The 23,786-nt window shown below is 44.0% G+C and overlaps 3 protein-coding genes across 3 annotated transcripts; 1 reads left to right on the top strand and 2 right to left on the bottom strand.

Moving 5' to 3' along the window:
* Positions 1-6,323: 6,323 nt before the first annotated feature.
* Positions 6,324-11,784, top strand: LOC124702051 (josephin-like protein). The gene is made up of 2 exons (XM_047234149.1): positions 6,324-6,707; positions 10,875-11,784. Exons 1-2 carry the CDS (start codon positions 6,555-6,557, stop codon positions 11,328-11,330), a joined length of 609 nt encoding a protein of 202 aa, XP_047090105.1. The 5' UTR covers positions 6,324-6,554; the 3' UTR covers positions 11,331-11,784.
* A 71-nt stretch (positions 11,785-11,855) lies between these two features.
* On the bottom strand, positions 11,856-19,068 carry LOC124695265. Its single transcript, XM_047228129.1, has 6 exons — positions 19,026-19,068; positions 18,938-18,960; positions 18,240-18,365; positions 17,237-18,139; positions 17,045-17,127; positions 11,856-12,237 (listed from the first exon to the last, which is right to left on the bottom strand). The coding sequence occupies exons 1-6, from the start codon at positions 19,066-19,068 to the stop codon at positions 11,856-11,858; spliced, it is 1,560 nt and encodes a 519-aa protein (XP_047084085.1).
* A 253-nt stretch (positions 19,069-19,321) lies between these two features.
* LOC124702052 (sulfoquinovosyl transferase SQD2-like) lies at positions 19,322-22,830 on the bottom strand. Its single transcript, XM_047234150.1, has 11 exons — positions 22,688-22,830; positions 22,397-22,463; positions 22,226-22,296; positions 21,812-21,929; positions 21,662-21,735; positions 21,516-21,571; positions 21,325-21,408; positions 21,155-21,242; positions 20,993-21,070; positions 20,613-20,669; positions 19,322-19,964 (listed from the first exon to the last, which is right to left on the bottom strand). The coding sequence occupies exons 1-11, from the start codon at positions 22,813-22,815 to the stop codon at positions 19,526-19,528; spliced, it is 1,260 nt and encodes a 419-aa protein (XP_047090106.1). The 5' UTR covers positions 22,816-22,830; the 3' UTR covers positions 19,322-19,525.
* Between the last annotated feature and the right edge of the window lie 956 nt (positions 22,831-23,786).

Consider the following 23,786-nt stretch of genomic DNA (forward strand, 5'->3'; position numbering starts at 1 on the left):
TTCATAGGGGTAGTGTGTGCGCGTATGTATGAGCGCCTTTGATTGTACTGTGTTTCGCAAAAAAAAAAAAAAAAAAATATGGGAGTGCCTACTAAACAGCTAGCTGTTTCTCAATTGAGAAACAGTCACATTTTTAGCCATACAAACAATGCCGCGTGTCCTAGGAAAAATCACTACTTTCTCAGTCCTTTCACTCCCGCACAATATCAAGCATGCTAACTGACCTGTACTCTTAACTGACCTGTACGTAGTGTAATGGATCGTCTTTTTTTTTCAAAATTCACTCCCGCACTTGCAACAGAGTTTTGCCATTTCCGTTTGTAAATACGTATTTGTTTGTGTCATTTTTGTGCCATTTCTGTCTGGGCTACAGCGAGCATTATGTTTAACAAAAGACAAACCAACTAACATAAATACACAAGACAAACTTGGAATTTCACAAGAGTGGGAAGATTCAGCAAAAGGTTGTCACATTTCCCGCTAAACTGACAAATGCTATTTTTTCACTTGCTTTTTATTGCAAGTTACAGCTTTTCTTCACAACCCAAAAAATAACAGTACTCATATCATATTCAGATATTCTTCCTCTAGCATTAGCACCAATGCAACATGCTCTAGTGATCTAATCACCATAGTAGAGTAAAAATATTCACCACACCCCCCACCATCCACCTTGAAAACCTGCATACACATACCAAGACTGACAAATATATGAGATGGAGAGATATCTGGATATAGACAATGGTTCACTGGAAGCCAACTTGATGCATTAGTCGACCTTTCCTTGGTTGTCAAAGAAAGTGCGCCCTCCTCACCCTAAGTGGGTACCATGAATTTGTCTTAGCATGAGTAAACAACCAATAAATTGATGAAAGAAGAGTATTTAACAATCATATTTGCATTATCATAAGAACATAAAAGTTAAAAAAAATGTATTGGATCAATCCAGAAAATACCCTATCCATGAGAAATGCCACTTGAAATGATAGTGATGCAAGCAGGCCAAGTTTTCCACAAATGAGTAACTAATAAAGACATAGAGACAAAATGAAAGTTATAGATAGCATGATTGTTAAGACGAGCAGTTCCAGCACTCTGAGCTCTGACACCCGCACCAGCAAACTGCATCATCGCCCAACATGTTTAGATAATGTGACATCAAGCTCAGCCAAGTCCTCCATTATCTCTACTAGACTAGACTAGTATGAGTCAGGTCCTGCCAGCTGTCGTTGGGACGGAATAAACGATTTATGTTACTGTGGGCAATGAGACTATTTGGCTCTTGATCAAATAAGAGCCAGATAACAAAAAAAATATAGATGGAAGAAGTTCACAGCGAGAACAGGGAAACTTCCTAACCTATATCTAAAAAGTAGTGCCCTGGATTGGTGCAGCTATGCCACTAGCTTGTTGTGCGGGGCTTTTCTCCCATCTAATCTGATGTTTATGTTGCCGAAAATATGAAACATATAACATAATAGAAATGAGACAGAGAAAGACAATGCTCTTCAACACTTGCATAGAAAAAGAATTACCTGCTGGCAGGTGCGCACAACCAACAGTTGCAAGCCCAACACAAAAAGAATCACAGAACATAGAAAACATTTTTATTGAAACAACCATAAAATTCTCAAATGAACTAAAAGTATCAAAGGCCACTTTCCTTACAGAGAATGCCCCCAGTACTCAACAGGGTTCTTCAACCAAAAAAAACTCAAAAGGTTTTTTAAAAATATTTTATATAGATGATCACACACAAACAAGTTAACTGGAGGAGGTCAAAAACAATTCTGATGTGGCCACGGAAATGGAATGAGATCAGCACCACCCATTCCTATCTTAAAAGATTAGTCGTCCTGCCATGTCCCTTGTAGAACAAAAACAATTCTGCTGAAGTGATGTTGGTACCTTGATGTTCCTTGTAGCAGAGATAAACTGAAGAACAAACCCTTGTGCAATTATAATAGAACATGTGAGCATAACAGAAAATAGCGACCCAAGGCTAGGAAGAAGAATGTGCAGATACTAAATAAAGACTGGGGACAGAAGTAGGAATTTCAGGACTGAAAGACTGACTGAACACTGAGAAATGATGGGAGACAGAAACATAGGACTGCAAGATAGATGACAGAATGAGATACTGAAGGACTGAAAGAAAACTGGAGAAGAATTGAATAATGATTGAGGAAAGACTGAAAGATAGAAAAACTAAATAAAGACTGAGGTCAGATGTAGGGATTCCAACAATGATGGAAGACTGAAGAAGAAGAAACTAAGGACTGAAGAAATAAATAATAGAAAGAAGGAAGGAATGAAGAATGAAACGCTGATGGCAGAGAGAAAGATGACTGAATACCTATGGCATGGATAAAAGAGGACTGAAGACATATCGTTGACTGAACACGGAAGAAATAGAAAGATAATTACTGACAGAATATTGTGAACTGAAGACTGAGAAATAGATTGATAATCATTGACAGAAGAAAGACTAAAAATACTAAAGATATTTATGAATATCATGAACTGAACAATAAAGAATGTCACTGTCTGCGACGAATATCGTAGACAGTGACCGAAGAAAATTGAAAAATATCATGAACTCAACACTAAAGAAATAAAAAGATACCGATTGAAGGAAGAAAATAAGGTGAACTTGGAAATTGAATATACATACTAATAAAAAAAAGTGAAGAAAAGAGTTTAATGAAGAAAGAGTCAGTGAAGAAAAAAGTTAAACGAGAACTGCGACACATAAATACACCGAAGACGAACTGCAATGAACTAAAATCTGCAAACTGATTGACTTACGAAATGCCAAAGATTGAGACAATGACGATTTAGAAACTTAAGAGTTAAGAAATGCCAAAGATTGAGACAATGAATTTTGAGGTACTGAAGAATCCATTAACTCATGAAAGAGAAAATCACCTGACAAAATAGAAATGAAAAAAAAAATGAATGAAGAATCAAGATAATGAACAATTAACTGCGAACTGAAATGCTGAAGCATGACACATGGAGGAGAACGAGCAACTACCTGTATGTAACAGCTTGGCTCATGAGACCACTGATCCCAAGCAATTTGCTTACACGACAAAAACTACCCAACAATGGCACTAGGCTGCAGTTTCAAATGTTCTTAATTGCTAATTAGATTATACATGAAAATGTAATCTAGCTTTCATGGAAACTACCCGCTTATTCCTCACATAATGCACAACCAAAATAATCACCAAGAAAGAACTCACAGCCTTGAATGACCACACATCAGTAAGCAAATCAAGTATTGCCAAAACACAACTTGAAACGGAGAGACCAAGAAAAATGATATATGACGAGGAATAAGGTGGGCGGGGAGAATCCACTACATCATCTCTCCCGGCGACCAAACGATTGGCCGACGATCACCAATTCACCATCATAACGCCGCTGCCCACCTTCGTTAGAAACAACGCTAGTGCTGCTCACACCCTGGCTACGCCAACCACGACTTCAACCGCTCTCCCTCCAGACTACGAGCTAGCACAACCACGGACAATAGGACACTGAATTCTCAGATCTTGCGGGGACAAACACTACAACAGTACCACCCAAACCAAATCCATCACATACGAGCTAGATAGAACAAAATCAGAGAACATGGCATACAGAGGAACAAGGTCAGAGGAATACCCATCTCGCCGGCGGCGCGCATGCCTCCAATGCTCGCGAATCGACGATCCCTTCCCTAGGACGAGTACGGATGTGAGCCGCCGCTCTCTCCATCACTGCTAGCGCAGGCTGCGGGGTCGCTGCTCTCTCCGCCGGCGGTCTCCCGGCTCGCGAGCCAGCGCTCCCTCCGAAACCGGCCGAGCTGGCTGCGGCATCAATGCAGACGTCTCCGCCATGGCTTCCCTCACCATCCCCGAGCAAAAACTAAAACACACAGAAAAAACTCAAAATAGATACACGGAGACTCGGTCCACGGGGCAAAAACGCAACGAGAGACAGCCGACGCTAAGATTCGTGAACACATCTATCTGGCGGTCTGAAAAGTGTCTGTTCACCAATTATAAAACAGATGGCTGTTTAATAGGAAAAGTGAAAAATATTGCAACCATGAATGATACTAAGAAAATCTGAGTTGCAACCAAGGTGTAACTGGAAAAAGGCTCAGTTGCAACCCACGTGTAACTGAAAAATCTCAGTTATAATCCACATGCAATTAGAATTTTTTTTGTTACACCCCACGTGCAATCGGGAAAATCTCAGTTGCAACCCATGTGCAACTGAAAAGTTACAACTCACATGCGACTGAGATTTTCTCAGTTGCAACCCACATAAAAATCTCAGTTGCAACTTACATGTAACCGCGAAAATCTTAGTTGGAACCAATGTGTAACTTGCTAGGCTAGCACAAATAAAAAGCAATCTAACTGCCATAATATTTTTCAACAGTTGCAACCTCTGTGTGGTGTTTTTCTTTTTTTTGCAAAGGACAACAACTGAGCACACAAAAAACAAAATCCAAGAAAATGACACATGCTACAAAGGCCAAGAGGCAAAGGAAGCGGTCAGCAACAGCCCATCAAAAAGCAAGACGAACAAAAAAAAAATTTGAACAAGATAGGTCCCGTAGGACCTGGAGCATGCATTATATCGTCCTGTGAGCACAGTTACATAGAGGACCTCAAGGAAAAGAAAAATTACAAACGAGTCCCTATATTCTGCAACAAGCATCCCGCATAGATGCGCAAAAACGTGATCAAGTCCAAATCTGTCGCCGACAGTTGCTGACTTGCCGGCGCGGCCGCCGCTTCCTTCACTGGGGACGAAACCACTTGGGGAAGAAGCAACGTTCATCGCCACGCCGTAGTCGGAGAAGTTCCTCCATCGATGGAGGAGAGAGCTCGAACCAAGTTCGAGCGCAGCAGGGCCAACCCTATGGCCGAAGATAGCGACGGCTGGAGCTAGCCGACGCTTGGAGACTGCTGTCGAGGTTGCATGCTCCAGGAACCTCGGTCGCCGCCTCTGCAGGGTCATCGCAGCCGCATGCATCCTCTCCTCTCCCTCGCCACCGAGGTCGGCCAAGAGGAGCTGGAGACGAACCGGGCCACCCAAGCAGAGATGGCGAGGACGCTTATTGAAGCAGGGGCGCGCTGGAGAAGCAGACCTCACCGTCTTCCACCACGGAAGAACAGCAGAGCCACTCAGCGGCGCTGGCCTGACACAGCGTCGGCGCGTCAGGCTTGGAGAAGACCCCTGCCTACCTCCAGATGTGCAGGTGCTGGCACCATCCTTCCTCTTCACCTCGCCTCCATGGCCGGCCAGAGGAGGAACAGATGGCAGCCCAGCATCTCGAATCCGGGGGTAGCAGAGCTGGTAGCCCAGCATCTCGAATCCGGGGGTAGCAGAGCTGGTAGCCCAGACGGAGATTCCTGGGGTGGCGAATCTCGCGGTCTCCGACCACCGGAGCTCGAGAAGACGGAGCCACGAACACAGGATGCTCAAGATCTGATCCAGAAGATCTTAAACCCTACTCCAAACTACCGGCATACAGCCGAAAACTAAAAAACTAAACCTAATATCTACTCCGGCACCCCTCCTTCGGCAACTCCGGCCGGCAAAGCCGCCGGAGAAGGCTCGGGAGCGGCCCGGCCTCTCTCTAGGAGCTGTCAAGGAAGGGGAGAGGAGAGAGAGAGGAAAAGGGAAAGGGGAAAGTGAGCGAGTCCCAGACGAACAATTAGTGTGAAGCCTGCATGGTCGCGAATCTAAATCCAATTAATATAATGATTAATAAGGTGACTGAGACATATTAAGAGCAATTCCAATAGTATAGCCAACTGTTGGCTATAACAAGATGTCATATCATTTGTAGTCATCATATAGCTAACATGTACAATAGTTGGCTGTAAGAATGTAGTACTTTACTAATATATGGCCCACCTTTCACTCTCACAAGGTGTCTAGGAGACGCGTCTAAGAGTCATTATCATGCATAGTAGCCCACCTCCCTTCTCTCTCCTCTTCTCTCTCCTCCAACTTATCTAAAATATATTATTTAATGTCTTATAGTTAGCTGACTGGACTCTATTGTACTTGCTCTAAAAATTAGGCGCCCGATTTCTAGCAAAAACCGATACTTTAAATGTCAATTACACCGTGCGATAAACGCGTCTTCGTGTGTGTTCGTGTACGTTTTCCTTCTTGCTCAAAATAAAGTAAACTGGACCTAGTGGGTGACGTCATATCACACAAAGTTTGCGCATAATCGATCCGCGCAGGTAGAAACCCTAATTGAAAAAGAAAATGGAAATCCTCTAAAAAAAAGGGGGAAATAAACTCTAGTCTAGAAAAAAAAAAGAGAAAGGAAATAAGGCATCGGTGTCCCGATTAGGCGAATCCCCCTTCAGTTTGGCTTCCAAATCCCATCGACTCATCGCGGCGTCGGCGGCGCAAAATCCGTGTGCTAGTTTAGCGCGGCACCGAGGGAGGGAAAGCAATCCGCTGCCGTCCCGTGTGTATCTGCGGCGATAAAGTACCAAACCTCCGCCGCCACTTCAGTTCGCGGCATCATGGAGTCCCCGTTAGCCAGATCAGAAGCAAATCCGGACGAGGAAGGACCAGGCTCGGCGGAAAGCAGCGGCAGCGGCGGCGGCAGCAAGGTCTACCACGAAAGGCAGAGGATGCAGTTCTGTCTCCTCCACGCCCTCAACAACCTTATGCAGGTGACCCTCCTCCTCTCTCGCTGGTTGCTACTGCACCATCGCTTCATGCTCTCAACTATGTTTTTGTTATGATTACAGTAACTTCAGTTGAGAACTTTGCGTAATCTTAGGTTTCAGTTGAGTCCGTAGAGTAAATCGGGTCTATCTTGCTTTCTTGTTCACCTTATTATTCCTGTCAAGTGATGACGATGACATTGAAGGTCAACCGCGATGACTTCTCGCTTCGGTGCCCTGTGTATCTTGTGTGGGTTGCCAGGGTGGCTCCGTGCCCCCGCGGCGGTCGTGCTCCATGACGGTTGTCGGGGCACTTGTTTCGATTTTCGGCCGGTTTCCCGCTAATAAACTGGTCAAATTCTGTACTTCTTCTTTATTAATGAAAATGGCAAGTCTTTTGCCTCGTTTCAAAAAAAAAAAAAAAATATTCCTGTCAAGTAGCATCGGCACAGCACTCACATATGGGAAGTAGGAAGGACCTAATTAAGCGTTCGAGTTACTCACTCGGTATGAATTGTTGGATTAGTTGAGATTGTGCTCTACTCTGTCCATCTGAAGATGGTGGGCACGTTTTTCATGAGATTAAATCCACCTTATAGTGAGAAGGTGGAAACCATAATCCTTCTCATCAGAAAGAGACGCAAGTCACTTTGTCAATTCTTGGCCCATCCGGTGGGGACTGCTCGCCATTAGCTCATATCAATGCATTTAAGGGTATCCCCCATCTGTCTTGCACGCTCATGCTCAACCATATGTAACGGAGACTTGCTAGGTGTGTGATCATGTGACTTGCTTGATGCTGTTTTGAATTGCCGCCTACGTGAGTTTTGGGAAACTACACGCATAGTTTCTAAGAAGAAAAATACACCCTCACGAGACACAATCCTCTCACCGAACAGAATAATCGATCCCTGCCTCACTCTCATCTCGCCAGCTGAATCACATTCGCACAACCTCCCCCATCAGCACAAGCCGGCGGACAGTTTAATCCCCTCCTTTGTTGCAGAACACCTCGCGCCATGCCCCAGTTCGTCGACCATGTCGCTATCAAACCCGGGTCACATCCCAATCTGCCAGAACATCGCCACCAAGCTCGCACCACTCTAACTCGGGATTCTGGTTCCGGACTAGAGAGGCAGAAAAGCCATTCACTCTCGAATCTGGACTGTCATGTAGTTGGGAAGTTTGGATCTAGGTGGGGTGACCTTGTGGAGAGTGACTGGAGGGCGGTAATGTGCCATGGTACATCCGCTCTTGGCGTTGTAGCGGTAGGAAGTTTGCACCATCAACAATGTATGGACAGGGCGTCAATTGTCTCCCCTGCTACCTATAGGTGCCTTGCGTGACCACGGATCCTACCTTGTTGACCTGGATTATATGAAAGTTTGATCTCAGAGGGAAAAGGTGATCTCCAATTTTAGCAACACCACAACACACAAGTACTTAAGTCTCTAGTAGGGGCGTTTAGGAATCTGTATGGAGCGAGGGGTCCTTTTTTTTTATTATTAAGAGTGTGTTCAGGATTCCATATCGTGTTTTTTTTTCGCTATTCTTAAGTTTGAGTTTCCGCTCGTGGTTTTTTAAGAATCGATATGCACGTGATTTTCTCTGAAAACAGAAAATAATGACATGTTGTGGAATGACCCAATTTTTTGCGCAAGCGGGTCATTCCCTTTCAATACATGCGAACAAGAGAACACACATGAGCATATAAACGAGACAATGCTAAATTCTTTTAGTATTAAGATAAGGATAATTGAATCTATGCTCCCGTTGCTTGAATAACAATTGGATAACTAAAACTAACAATTGGCGTAATTGAGCTTGTTCGCTAAACTAGAAAATAATAATACGTAACCTCTTCAGACCGGCTCCCACTCCTAGCATCGTCATCTTAGTTCAATTCGTTATTCCTAGCTTGGAGAACAACACTGACGTAGGCGCTTATATTGTGTAAGGTCTGGCAAGGTTGGCCGGACAGACAAACATCTACAGATATATTAGCGTGAGTGATGACATTGACTGCAACACATGTCCCCTCGAAATAAATCAACATATCTAAATCCACATGGAGAACTTATGCCAAATTTTCTGGACCTGAAGACTTGTGTTCGCCGCAACCTCACTCCTTAGTTGAACAACCACTTTGACTTCACACTGTATGGACCGTGGAGCTGCGAGAGACTTCTACTTCATGGGCTTAATTGTTAACCTTGTCCCTTATGACTAATGTTCTGACTAGAAGATGATCTAGCTCTCGCAGCAAGGGACTCATTAACAAGAACGCCTATGAAATAGAAGGCTCTCCCGCAACAATAGTCATGGGTTTGGGGTCCCTATGGCGCCAAGTCAGAGCAGTTGTTTAACTAGGGGAAAGATTGCTCGAACCACAAACCTTCCAGTCGAGATACTTTAGCAGCAATGTCATGTATGGTTTTGAATATGTTGACAGTTTTTTATTTTGTGCGGGGACAATCAATGTTGTGACTCATGGTAATTTATTCATCGATGTTTGTGCGACCAACTTTGCAAGACCTAGCAAAATACACTCCTACATCAATGTTGCTTTCCAAGTTATGAATAATGCATTGACATAGGGTGGTGATGATGATAGGACCGAGAGCCAGTCTGGACAGTTTATGTATTATTATTTTTAACTTTAGCTTATAAATCTCAGTTATTCCAAAAAAAAATAGTTTCAGTAATCCAATTGTTATGTGAGCCACGGAAGCATATATTCAAAAAATAAATTAATTAAAGTTGTCTCGATTGTCTTGTGTATATCCACTTGTGATTATCTCACTTGCATGCTAGCAAATTCTTAGGGGAAATCTGGTCGTTCCATAGTCATCACTCTCTCTCTCTCTTCTGTTTTTTAGCATATCACCTGTATTTTTCAACCTAAAAAAACTACGAGCAGAATCTCACTGAAAATAGAAGCAGAAAAAATCCACGCTACGGTATCCTGAATGCACTTTAATAGAAAAGGACTATTCACTCGATACAGAATGTGCTTGTGTGCTGCGATTTTACTGTTTGTCCGGTCCTAGATATTATATTTTATTTCATTGCCCTATAAATGATTGGCACCTTATGTTTTCAATATATGCTACAAGCAGCATGATCTATTCTACATTGTACATTCCTACACACCTGATCGCTATGGCGCCGGGTTTCCTCTTCTCAACTCTTCCAAGCCCAAGCCTACCGAGGAAGTCATCGTGGCCTTGGACAACGATGATGACTAGTTGAACCACAACTATCATTACCACGATCATATTAGGGCGATTGCCTAATCTTCTACGAGACGGTAACGACAACAACATCGGCGGTGACGACAACAACATCGATGGTGCCCTTCCGACTATGAGAAGATTACTTCTCCCGATGACGACGACGATCGTGCCTCCTCTATTGTCGTCTACAAGCAAGAAAAGGCGCAAGCGGCTGGCAACCTACCTACTGCATGCGAACGTCTTCATCGGAGTGAGGTCGTCGTCATCGGTCTACATGCACTAGGTTGTTGGTGCCTTGTCTTCTTTTGCTTCTCGGTGACGACGGAGGAGGCATGATCGTCGTTATCATCGGGAGAGGTGATCTCCTTGTTGTTGGAAGGAGCGCCATTGCTGTTTTAGTTTCCGTTGATGTGGTCCGGAGATATGTCATCCTGGTAGGATGAGATTAGGACGATCCCTATTATGGTCGTGGTGACTATAGTTTTGGTTCACCTGGTTGCCATCGTCGTCCAAGAGAACGATGACTTTTTCGGTAGGCTTGGGCTTAAAGGAGCTGAGAAGAGGCAGGGTCAGTGTCGTGTCAATCAGGTGTGTAGGAATGTACGATGTGTCGAAAAAATTGGCGGTAAGTGGCAAACAATTTTGGCGCTTAAAATTTTCCATCGCTGTAGCTACCTCCTCTTAATAGTTAGTATTACTAGGAATGTGAATAAATACTATTGATAAGGTTTTAGTAGATACAGCATATGCTACAATCAGTAAAATATTTATCGTCGTAAACTAACAGTTACAAAGGGAAATGATTGGCACTTTATGTTGTCTGCAAGCAGCATGATCTTAGTAGGTACATCATAGTTCATTCCTTTTCTTCCACACCACCTTGTTTAATCTGGCCTTACCATGTTTTAAATGTCTCTATTCTCTTTCTGTGACTCAGGAAAAGGAATCTTTCACCCGAGCTGACTTGGATGGTATTTCTGAGAATCTTGCTCTTACCGACCCAAACAAGGACAAATGGACTCCCCTATCGTTGATTTGGAAGCCCCACCACAATGCATTAACCGGGAACTACGATGTAAATGTACTTATCGCGGCGTTAGAAGCAAGAAAGAAGAAGGTAGTCTGGCATGATCACCGGAAGGGTGCATCTTCGATAGATCTGGATGCAGAAGCGCTGGCAGGTCTTATGATCAATGTACCTGTCAGGAGGTTTAGGGGGCTCTGGTCAGGCAGGCATTGGGTGGCAATTCGAAGCGTTGATGGTGTCTGGTTTAATTTGGACAGTGATTTATCCTCAGCCAAGCAGTTTCAGGGCAAAGAAGAACTAATTGTGTTTCTGGACAGTGTCCTCAGTCAAGGCGGAGAACTCATGATTGTGCTGCAGGATGAATGATTGCACTGCTTCAAATCTCATGAGGCTATACATCAAATAGCTTCTCCATCGCAAAGTGCCATGTAGCCCATATTTCTGAATTGACAATTAGATCAAATGCGTCTGCAACACAGCAACAGTTGCTTCTCTATCTCGGTGAGAAACACGGGCAGGGCCTGTAGGAGTGCAGGTACATGGAATGTTCAGTTTGCTCTATGCATGATCCATTGACGTGTATATCTCAAATGTCAACGAGTTGTATATAGAGGCATAGCACATACTTGGCAATTAGGGTGTTACTTGTGTATGAAAAAACTTTCTCTCTTCGCTGAGGACATTGTCAATCGTGTATGAGGAACCCCTCCCTTTTTCTTGAGATTGTGTATGCAGACCTTAGGAAATGAAAATCTGCTGCAGCAGTGTATATGCCCTGTGGAACACCATTTTCTGAGCATTGATTCAGAGTATACATTTGGACTATTTGGTGCAATTTAATTTTCCTATGTTTCTCTTGCTGGTCTTAGTAGTATTTGCTAGTCTACAACTTCAATTTGTTGGAGAAGGGTAAACCTTGACGCTGTGATACAAGTACCGGCAGTGCTCGCACGCCTTTCTGTCGTGCAGCGATATCTCCCTCATGTTCACGGCGACTTTCATGATGTTCTTCACGTATTGCACCATGTTCTCATTGGGTTGGAAGCCGTGGATGGTAAGCTTGACCAGATTCTTGTGCTTGAGACCAGGTACAGATGGTTGCCACTCCACGTTTGCTTTCTCGTAGTATCCAAGTTGCCTTCGAGCGTACTCGTCTGTCATCATTTCGCACCAGTGATCCCAGACCGTGATGCACAGCTCCCGTAGGCGGGGCGCAGCTTCAAGAATGAAGTTGGTCCAAGCAATATCACATCCTTCACGGAGATTATCCAGACTAGTAGCTGGAGCGCCCCATGGGGCGCTTCCTAGCCGGTAATGTGCGTCCCAATTGCTCGGCTTGACATGTGCGACTCTGGTGTAAGATTAAGCTCTCTTACATTAACTGCTAGGAACACTATAAGTTAACAACGTTAACAATAACGGATAGCAAGAGCAGACTAAAATTAACTGCTAGCTAGTGCAAGTAAAATGTCACAAGGACTCAAACAATCAAATTAAAATATATTGTGTTGTTCACTAAAGTTGATTCAATAAGGAGTGCTAAACATTTACTTCACATCGGTCAGAAAGAACTACATCACAAGAAGAAATACATCGGGCTGCTTCTCACGGAATTCTTTGTAAGATCATTGCGGCCATTGCGGCCACAGCGAGACGAAGCCCTCGGCTTGTGCCAAAGGGTGAATTGCTTGCCTGCTTCCTCTTCCCACTCTCTTTAAGATGAGGTACAAATTGCTCTCCCTCTCCCTGTCCAGATGAAGCACCAAGACTTCAGTTAAGTTTCTACGACTATCCAACATTGAATACTACTGCAAAAAATATAATATTTTTCTCTTGGAACAAATATACAGTAGTGTGTAGTGGAGTAGTAGAACTTCAGTTCAAAAATTAACACCAAAAAGATTAAAAAAAAAAGGTCTATAGTTAATCCTAACAAGGGCTAATGTTTTCTCTTCCTCGTCAAGTGCACAGAAGAAGTTAGGACCTTAGTGTTAATAACAGGGATCATCATGGATCAAAAGCAAGACATCAAGATACTTACAGGTAGTTATAAAATACAATTCACAGTTGCATGATACCACTCAGCTTGCACATCACCTGAACCAATCCCCGTCGTCAAAAAGACAAAAACAAATATGCACCTGCATGAAACAACCAACATATAATTTAGAAAAGAATCCAAAGTTCCTCCAGGATTCTCACATTTATAAATCAATGAATGCAGTCATCTACATACCATACAAAAACAAATGGATATGTGAGACAAGAGTCTATTTCGTCAGATCAATGTACATTGTCGACACCTTTGGTTGGGCCTAATTGCAACAAATGTGGAAAGTAGAATCCTTTTGAAGATTTAGATCTTACATTTTCTGTTTCTTGATGTTGTCCAAAAAATTCAAACCAACATAAAAGTTCTGGACATTTCTTTGGTCAATTAAGGGAGATGCTTTAAATGGTTGGTAGTGTCAATTTTTCAACAGTAAGAAAACGATTTCATTTTACCTTGAACATCCCTTGACAAGGAGCAAACCAAAAGTAAGTATATACATATATCTGATATTTTATAGGCCATAAACTTCAGACGCGTTTTATGAAGGAAATGTTCTAAGGAATTTGCATTGAAAAATGTTACATATCAAAGGGGGCCGAGTGTTTGAGCATCGGCAGGATTTTCTAGAAGTACAGGAAGAAGCTCTTGTAAAGTAAAGTTGGAAAATTTGTATTTAGATTCAATAATAATCAGTAGAAAGAAATAACCGTGACATGAAATGTATACTTCAATTCTAATAGGGAAAAGTGAATGACTACAAAAAAGCAGACAAAACTATTATCTTTTCAACGACATTTATTTTTAGAACACATAAAATTTAGCTATGGAGCTGTATATAAATTGCTTCAGAAACACACATCCACGCCTCGCCTCGATAATAAAGAGACCGCTAAATCTTTCTAGTTCACAACATAATTATGCTAATGCACATGGAAAGTGATGAGTATATATATATATATCCGATAGTAAGCATTATGCAAAGATAAGATAGGACTTGGGGCGAAGATAAAGCATGCCGCAGTAAGGAAAAACAGACTGCTGACTAAAATAGAATCAAGAAGGATTACTAAAATACCATACACAATGGTATTCCCTCCGGCTCAAAATATGTGTCTGTCTAGATACATGCATACCTAGACAAATTTGCGACAAGTATTTAGAGCCGGAGAGAGTAATAAGTAATACAAGTAACAATTACCTTTTCAAGATCCTTGGGTATATATTTTGCAACACCGTTCTGCTAAAATAAAACTGAATATTCATTGTTGAAATGAATGTTTGAACCACCATTATCCAGATAATAAACAACAACCTCGGTTTTAAAGGAACAATACAGACATGTCTCGAAATTCATAATTTACCATCAAAGAGTTAAGACTGAATATGTTGTTGTCGATCCTGCAACAAGAAGAACACATCATCAAACCATACATATCAGCTGGCCAAAAAATCATCCTATAGGGGCAAGGAATCACAGCGAATCAATATAGGGCGTGGACATATCAATAGCAGAAGTATCTCGATGGCAAGTAGTCCCTGCAGATAGGATTCAATGATAAAAACAATACTCCTATTGTTCATTTGGAATTAACTGAGGAATCCATTTCATATGCTTTATTACTCGGAACATGCGTAGAAAGATATAATATATCGGAAGCTTGCTGTTGTGCACAATGCCATATATCATCTAGAATAAAAGACAAAACATTTAAAAAAGGAGAGATAAAATTCAGCCAACACAAACCATGAACAAACACCAAATGGAAATCATAATCGATTTGAACCATGCTTCTTCATAATCGTATGAGAAATGATTGACAAGATGTGCTCATTTCACAAAGTGAGACCATTAATTCCATGAGATTAATTATCTTGTATTGACACAGAACATAGGCTTCGAAGTGAAACTTTCTTTGGCATTGAGGCTGAGTTGCAAAACAATCAGATGCATGCTAGCCTGAGCATTCTTTGGCTAGAGTTATTGCACCACCATGTACCTGACAGGATAATTAATCTACCGAACACCTATGAGTATCCAACCATCATCCCAACACCTATATTTACCTACCGAAAATATTATTCTGAAACTAACATCAAAAGCAAGGAGAGAGGTAATGAACAAAAGGGCATCCAACAGAAGTACCAAAGTGTACAAAAATACCATCTAACACACTCGAAAAATTAGGCCAGGTTACACTAATATATTCCACATACCGAAAAAAAAACAAGCAAAATAGGAAGTGCTCTGAAAAATGGATATGGTCTGCTCCAGAACGGCTGCGACGCGGAGCTCCAGGTGGGCAACATATATTGGCATATACACATCTGAATCCGTTGAATGCATTGAAATAATATACTTGGTCAGACATATATCACTTAGTATTCAGCCTTGTCTCGGATTAGACAAATCAGGTCAAACCTGCATATATCAAAAAAAAACAAGCATGGTCAAAAGGAGTAACTGTGCCGAGACCTGCCACAAAAATACACAGCACAAATTATGTTTGTTGTACCAAATCTCAAGTTTGGTGATAGATAAGTAAGTTATGCTCATCTTAAAAACTAATTCAGGTTGCAAAAGATAACCATTCAGATTGTTTTAGCAATCTCCAGTTGCAAGTCATAAGCAAAAATGCAGAGATAAAAAACTATATATCCCACAAACTAAAAACAAAGATATCATCCATTTTCTATATGAGATGGTTGATAAACACCTGACCAGTTCAGCCTAAAGCTCCAGATTCTTGGCACACATTGTATTTAATGAAATTTCTTTGGCACTGCACAAGGGTACAAAGACTTCGAATATAGAATAACATGGTAGAAAATAAGACGCGGACGATACAAGTCGATTCTTTTCTGCACACAGGACTATTATTGACAGTTTGACTAATGCAAGACAGAACTATCAAGCTTCTTTGAATCCCCATTGTAAGCAAGAATTTCTAATTAGTAGGCAAGTCAGAATAAACAAGATAAAATAGAAATCCTCAGGAGGACTTTGCTCATTTACCTAAGTGGATTAGCTAACATGAAAATTACGCTCATTTACAAGCAGAAATATATATAGATTTAAAGGGACATATGTGCACATAATCGTTTTATGTTAATAAACATATATATACCTGAGATGCAGCCAACTATCATTATAAATTTAGAATAAGCCTAATTTGACAAACAGGAAACATAAATTGGGATATAGCACGACCAGTACTATCTATTCAGAAATATTTGCCAGCCGCACACTACAGTTCAATCCGTCTCAAGCTCAACTTTTACATGTACGGCATCATCCCTCACCATCTCTTCTTCCACACTCGTGTATGCCTCCTCCTTTCTTCCCAGATGTCACTGGTTGCTAGCTTTCCCCACCCGTATCTGACTCCTCCTGATTTCATAATTTCATCAATCGGAATATTAGAAGAAAATCTAGCCTGCACAGAATATTACCATATTTTTGGCCTCCTAAAATATAAATGAAATTTGGTGGGGATAAAAAGACAGATGATCCATGACCTGGGGAGGAGAAGAAAACATACCGTGATGCGGGCTCGCACATCCATTCACCGAATCCGTCCGCACCTGATGCGTCCTTCTTTTCTCCGTCCTTGGTCGCCAACAGAGTAGCAGCCCATGGTGACCTTCACTTCTACTCCCATTTGTGGGAAGAGGAGATGAGATGGCGGCGGTCCCGTCGATCTAGGGTTAGGGAAGGCTTGCAGGGGCAGGACGGCCTAGGGGAGAAATCACAGAGGAGGGCGAGGAGAAAGAGTGGCAGGGAGGAGAAGGAGGAAGCACGGGAGAGGAGAAAGCACGGGATCTGAGGCGCCGCCGGGAGCTCTTTCGGGAGGGAAAGGGGAGGGACGAGCGGCCGAGCGAGCAGGAAGGCTAGGGTTTTCGTATGTGGTTTTGCTTAACAAATGAACGTTTCAGATTGACGCGGAGCTCTTTCCCAGATCGGACGGGGCAGGGTGGCCTTTTCCTCCGTGAGTGTCGTGGAGCTCCCTAGCATAGGGCAAGTACTCACGCACTTGCTTGTTCTAAATTCACATACTCTAGTTTGCCAAACACAGGCGCAAGCAGTTTAGGGCATTCTGGTACAACCCAGATCTGGCACAAAAGAAGCAAATTAATTAATAATCGAGCCGCAAACAAATCATCCTGGAGAGATAGAAATACCATTGTGAGCATCACAGAGTATGATATAATGAGTGAGTACCTTTTCACTTCTAAAATCCAAGTGCAGCTCGCTTATCGAGGGGACATTAGCAAGGAGCTGACTTAAGTGGAGATCCGTAGTTAAACTAATACCCGTTTGTGCAAGACTTAGCGTTGAAAGCAGCGGGACATAGCCAAAAGCCAGTGGGACTGGAAAACACCAACCAGCACAAGTCATACGTTTGAGTTTTGGTAGACGGTAGAGATGTACTGTCTCATAATGGCCACGCTCGACTATGAGCTCAACAAGTTGATCATGTTCTACTAGCAGCACCGAATGGAGACCTGCGTCGCAGCACGAGAGGCGCAGGTGCTCCAGCCGCTTGCAGGTGCTGAGGATGTTGAGGATGTCCAGTTTGCCAAACCTCATGTTGCACAGCCACAGGCGTGTGAGGCCAGCAAATGCAGCTGGACAGTCACCAAGACAGGTATTGAATCGCTTCGCATAGCGCTCGTCAGGTCTGGATCCTATATAGGGGTCCTCTAAGAGGGACACAAACTCGGCGTTTTCGACCTCCTGGGTCGCCATGGTGCTGGCCAAAGCTCTGGTGATGGGGAGACACTCATCAGGCCTCAAATAGCATCTGACCCTCAGCTTGTGGATGATGGGTATCTCTGGACTCCTCCTACACAGGATCTTCTCCGTGACACCAGCCAGAGCATTGTTGTACCGAGCAACGTGAGTAATGCTCAAATAGCGTTGGGATGCCTTGCCATGGTGCTGCGTGAGGGAGCCAACATCTATGTCGAACCGCGAGAGCATGGCGGGGAGCTGCAGCATTCTCTTCGAGAGGATGCAGGTTCTCAAGGCATCCATCGTGTCCACCCGCTCTAGGATGTTGAGTAGGATGTGATCAGGCAGCTCACTAAGCCTATCGCGAGCGGCTGCTTCAGTTTCCGGTCTCTAAAGAAACAAAGTTATCATGGACACACACGAGGACATGTTCAAAAGAGTACTAGTAGAGTAAGCAACTAAGCATAAAGAAATAAAAAGTACTACTTACATTATACCTCGTCCTTAGGTATATCCCATGCAGTGCTCGTCGTGAGACTTTGAGTAGGATGTCATTGGGCAGCTCGGGAAGCCTATTGCGAGCGGCTCCTTTAGCTTTCCGGCGAACTGCTGCATTCTGCATCACATTTATGTAAAGGAAAAGGTATCATGGACACACACGACGATATGCTGAAAACAGTATAGTAGAGTAAAAGTTTTTAAAAAAACTTACATTGGGTTTCTCCTCGTCTCCTCATATATCTCACACAGTACTAGTGGTGAGGTGTAGAGTAGAATTACATCGGGCAGCTGGCCAAACCAAGCAGATGCTTCATCGTCATGGTGATGCATTGTATAAAGACCATGAGCATGGATGTTGAAAATTGCGTCAGCCAGGTTGTTATTCATCTCCAGTCTCCGACTTCTCTGAACTCAAATCCCCCCTCCTCGTCTATATCTTCAGGATTTTACTGCTTGTCAAGATACACTCTATATTTATGAAAGAGGGGCGGCGCAACTAGGCAGAGATCGAGTAACTCCCGTTCCTATCCTGAGGAGGGACTTGACCGGCCTGTGGAGGGACTTGATACAAAGCGTGTCCTGGGAGGAGGCTAGGAAGGATATACGTAACGCTCAAAAGCACTGGGAGATCGAGGATTCCACGAGTCTTAAAATAGCTAATACTGCATCAAACAGGGTCAGGATTACCTGCGATTGATTGGACATGGAAGCTGTACGGCACGGGAAAGGAGAAATCAGAAACGGAACGGAACGGAACTCGTAATCGTCCTTTTACGATCCGGCATGACAAGTTCAGGAACAGAAGGATGAACCTGCATCTCCAGTGTTGTCAGTACTGTTGCCGGGCTCTTCTTCTAAGCAGATCGTATGCTCAAGCAAAATCCCCGGGACGACTGAGACTTACGTTTCCTTGTACTTCCTTACCTGGTTTTACTTGTCCGAACTTATTTGATGAATGATGTTTGTTTATTGATTGTCTGATTGTTTTATATCTATAGCTTGAATGTCTAAATTTAATTGAACTTATTAGTTGGTAGTAACAGCCTAAGCCCCTAAAAAAGTATAACAGCATAACAATAAACTGAAATTGCTATTTTCAAAGAGCTTTGTAATGTACAGGAATTGCATACAAGCGATCGGTCACTGTATACATATGAATGCAGCTAGCCACGCAAACTCGCAAGCTGCTTGTTACAATGTACAAATCTATGGCTGTATAAACAGTAACCATGTTGACAGGGCAGCGAACGGAATGCCTGGACGGACAAGCGCAGCCTAGCTAGTTCTGCCTGTCTTCTTCCGCCAGTAGGACGTCGCCGTGCTGTAGTGCTCGTTGCGTATCGCCTTTGAGGCCGTTCTCCAGTCGCAGTTCTCCATCTCCTCCCTGGCAGCCCTTCCGACGGACTCCCTGAGGTCATTTGATGAGAGGAGCTGTTGGATCTTCCTCACACACTCGTCTAGATCCCCAGGTGTGAACAGGAAGCTGGTCTTGCCCTCCTTGTCCTTGGGTATTATATCAGGTATGCCTCCCGCGCGAGCAGCGACAACCGGGACTCCAGAAGCCATAGACTCCAGCACTACCTGGCCAAGGGTCTCAGACTCTGAAGGCATTACAAATACGTCTCCACTGGCGTACGCTTGTGAGAGCTCCTCGCCTTGGAGCATTCCGGTAAAAACTGCAGGCAGGCCTGCGAACATTTTTTCCAGCTCAGCCCTGTTAAGATAAACAGGCTGGGTAAACATCTCTGGAGCCCAAGATGAACTACAAGAGGTTAAACAAATGGCCCAACGCATATAAAGTTCATTCTCATATGCTCATTGTAAAAAGGGCCAAGTTCTCATTTGGCAGTTACTCCCTCTGTTCCTGCTTTAGTCTACATTGTAGAAGAAATGCGACAAACTATTGTTGCATTTATTAGGACTACTTTGTTTTCAGTAAAGAGAGCAACCTCACTTTGTTTTCAGTGTTGTTGTTGACTAAAAGCTAGATCGTAGATTATTTCAGAACAAAATTTGGGGCTAGAATGTAGATTATTTCAGAAAGGAGGGAGTATGTAGTATTGTTACTGTTTGTGGACATGTGACACCTTATACTTTCTGCATTAGCTTGCATTGTCCAGACATTTTTTGTGGGGTATATTATTGGGATCACTTGGAGAATAAATCCTCAGGCTAAACCATGTATTAACTCAAAGAGACAAAGAAAAGGAATACTAAGCCACAACTTATGAGCAGGTTCTTCTTACAACTTAAAACTTGGCAAGTTAATGAAATAATGTGCAAAGAATGAAGTGCTCCAATATAGGGTCTGTGTATTATTGAAAACAGAAACCAGTTAATAGTTGAACAATGACACACGCACCTGTACGGTCCATCTCCAACAAAAGCAATCCTTACTCCAGGGAGCTTTTCCATGACCCTGTATTATCAGTGAAATAAGTAAAGCCCTAACGACATGGCAAAATGAATCATGTAGCAAATACTTGCTAACATGAGGACAGCTGATTGATCAAGTTGACCATACAAAAGAAAAATTCGATGGACTTGTAGTTTTAACAGCAATACGCAGCACATAATATTTAAATATACACATTGGTTCCACGAATATCGCATTGTTACTGAATCATTGAAGAAATCACCGTTCTCTCCATTTTAACTTCAATGTAGTTCAGAATGTTTCTAGTTCAAAAGTCAAGTTCATACTAACAAATGATAATATATTTTGTAGAACGAAAAGCTAACCTCTTCAGAAAATCCAAATTCTTTTCGCGCCCAAAACGGCCGACATGTATTACCAATGGTTTTTCTGATTCACCACCACTAATAGGAGGAAAAGAAAAAATGTTAGCCTGCACAATGTTTTCCTAACTCTTTCAACATTGAATTTGAAACAATAGGTGATACCTCAACTTGGCGCGCATCACATGACTACGAAATTTAGGATGGAAGCTTTCAGAATCAACGCCCTTGTTCCAAAGCCGTACTCTGCTTGCTGCAGAGGCAAAAGGAGTTCATGGTAAGGAATGATGAAATGAAGAACAATATAAATTACAGATGAACTGTAATTTTTTTACCTGATACTACCTTAGCAGTTTCAAAGTCCTCGGCAATAGCTACTGAAGGAACTAGAGTAAGATCTGCAGACCTGTGGAGGCATCCTTCAAAACAAAATAGAAGTGTCAGCACAAACCAAGTGAGAAATGCCAACTTTATTTTTTCTTCAGCTACTGACTTCTGTTGAGAGCATAAAAGAAGTTGAGCTTACGTATAAGACACCACGTGGGCCCAAGTAACCAATTTAAATTATATCCTGGTAAATACCTGAAAGCCATAACACGAAACCAATTCAGCAATGCAAATCTATTAACAACCCTAGCCCAACTGAAACCAAGAATTGGAAATGAAACTCACGCCGGAAGATGTGTGTGATAAGACATCACCATTGGGACTGAAATCATCTTCGCGATGGCAAGAGCGCCGAAGACCTGGAATCATGATATGTGGTAGTCAGAAACCATGGTGCCAAGGACAACGTATGCCTGTTGGGTTTTTGACGGATACCATAATTCCCGGTGAAGTAGCATGGATTATGTCCGGCTTGAACTTTCTGACCTCGGAATATATTCTGGGGCTCAAGGCCAGCGAGAGCGGAACATTTTGGTACAGCGGGCATGGAAAGCTGAAAAAAGAGGAGTTTAGGTAACCAAAGTGCATGCGAGATGGAGATAGTTTCCAGAAATTGACCGGGAAAATACTTCGAAACGAATATATCACCAATTTCAAATGTGTCTCTAGCCTATGCTCCAAAAATAGCAATTGCAGTTGGCGACACAACACTCTCCCTGCATTGCTTTTTTTTTTCCTAAGCATTGGAATGCTTATTTTAGCGAAGTAGTAGTTCCTGGATTTGCTTGTCATTTCTCGGTTTGACCGATCGATAAAGTAGAAGTTCAAGATAGATTGCGTTGGATTTACCTCCACGACCCAACGACCTTCGCTCCATGGAACTCCTCGGGAGCTCCTTTGTGGGTGGTGACGACCAAGACCTGAACCGAAATAGCAGGCGTCAATTCCGAGGTACGGCAACCATCTTGGAAACAGGGGCGTACACGCCAACAATGCAAGTTGTTAAGAAGGATCGGGTACCTCGTCGCCCATCTCCCGCAGATGCTTGATGAAGTTCTGGAACCGGTTCTTGTACCCGGAGATGTAGCTGCGACAGAGAGAGGCAGCAAGGAAAAGTCAGTCATTGACTCTGGCGGTCTCGGTGGATCAAAGACAGAGCAAATTCAACAAATCATTGACCCCGAATTGTGCGTGCAGGTTGCAGAGCAGCTCGATCTGATCTAATCTGGCATGATCCGATCATCGCCGCCTGCGCTAACAGCACTTGGTAGAACAGCGGAGGATAGGGGAGAGGAGGGAGAGGGGACTGACGCGAAGGGCGAAGGCTCGACGAAGAGCGCAATGCGATGCGGCCTGGAGCTCCAGTCGGCGTCGGCGTCGGCGCCGTCGTCCACCCGCACGAGCAGCGGCGCCGCCGCCGTGTCCGGAGCCTCCCCCATCCCGCTCTGCTGGCCCGCGGCAGCACCTGCACCGATCCCGCCGCGGCCGCGCGAATTATACAGCGCCGGCTGCCCGTGGCGTGTACTGCCCGCAGCCGTGCCGTGCCGCCTATCCTTCCCGCCCGCGCCGGCTTGGAGCGCACGCAGGGGGAAGGCGGCGCCTGGAAGCACGGGGACGCGTGCCGCCGGCGCGACCGCCACTACTACCAGCGAGGAGGCGCGACGCCGAAGCGACGACGGGGCGCGCGCGGCAGTGGGGGGAGGGCGACGGCGACGGCGTGGAGGTGGACTAGGCTTGGGCAGTGGCCGCGGAGGAAGGAAATAAAAATCGGGTGGTGTGGTGGGTGAAGAAGTACAACGGGCGAGCGGAGACGGGGGAAGGAATCGAATCCGGGTTCTCCCCCTGCCCTGCGCCGCGGCGTGGTGTGGCCGGCTTGGCTGGTTGGCCTCCGGTGTGCGCTAATCAGGATTGGTTCCGGAGAGGGGGAGAGAATAATTGCCGAGGCACACGAGGCATATGCTTTCCCCTGCCGCGGGGTGCGACAGTGACCCCGGGTTTTGATTCGTGCAGTTGCGTTCCGTCCGTTGGTGATGGTCAAACCAGCTGAGAATCAGATGAGAACTCGGAGGATTGCCCCAAGTGCCAACGCGCCCGGGAATCCAATATCATCGATGTTGACGGCGAGGCCCCAAGTGCATCGCTGAAGAGGCCGAGGGGGGCAGACCAGCTCCAAGGCGGAGGCCAAGCTAGATGCCTCTCGCTAGCGGTGTTGGAGGCGATCAAGACTCTTCTTGCTGACAAAAGGTGTCGAGCGAGAGGAAGCGGCGGGAAAAGGAAGAGGCCATCAAGAACTACTACGATATACAAACCAAGAAGCTCGAGAATTAAGAGATCAATGCCCGTGCGGCCGCCAAGGAGGTGGATAACAAGGAAAGGGAGTTGGAGATCGCCTTGCTTATCGATCAGGCCA

This window comes from Lolium rigidum, chromosome 3, assembly GCF_022539505.1.
Source record: "Lolium rigidum isolate FL_2022 chromosome 3, APGP_CSIRO_Lrig_0.1, whole genome shotgun sequence".
Classification (NCBI taxonomy): Eukaryota; Viridiplantae; Streptophyta; class Magnoliopsida; order Poales; family Poaceae; genus Lolium; species Lolium rigidum.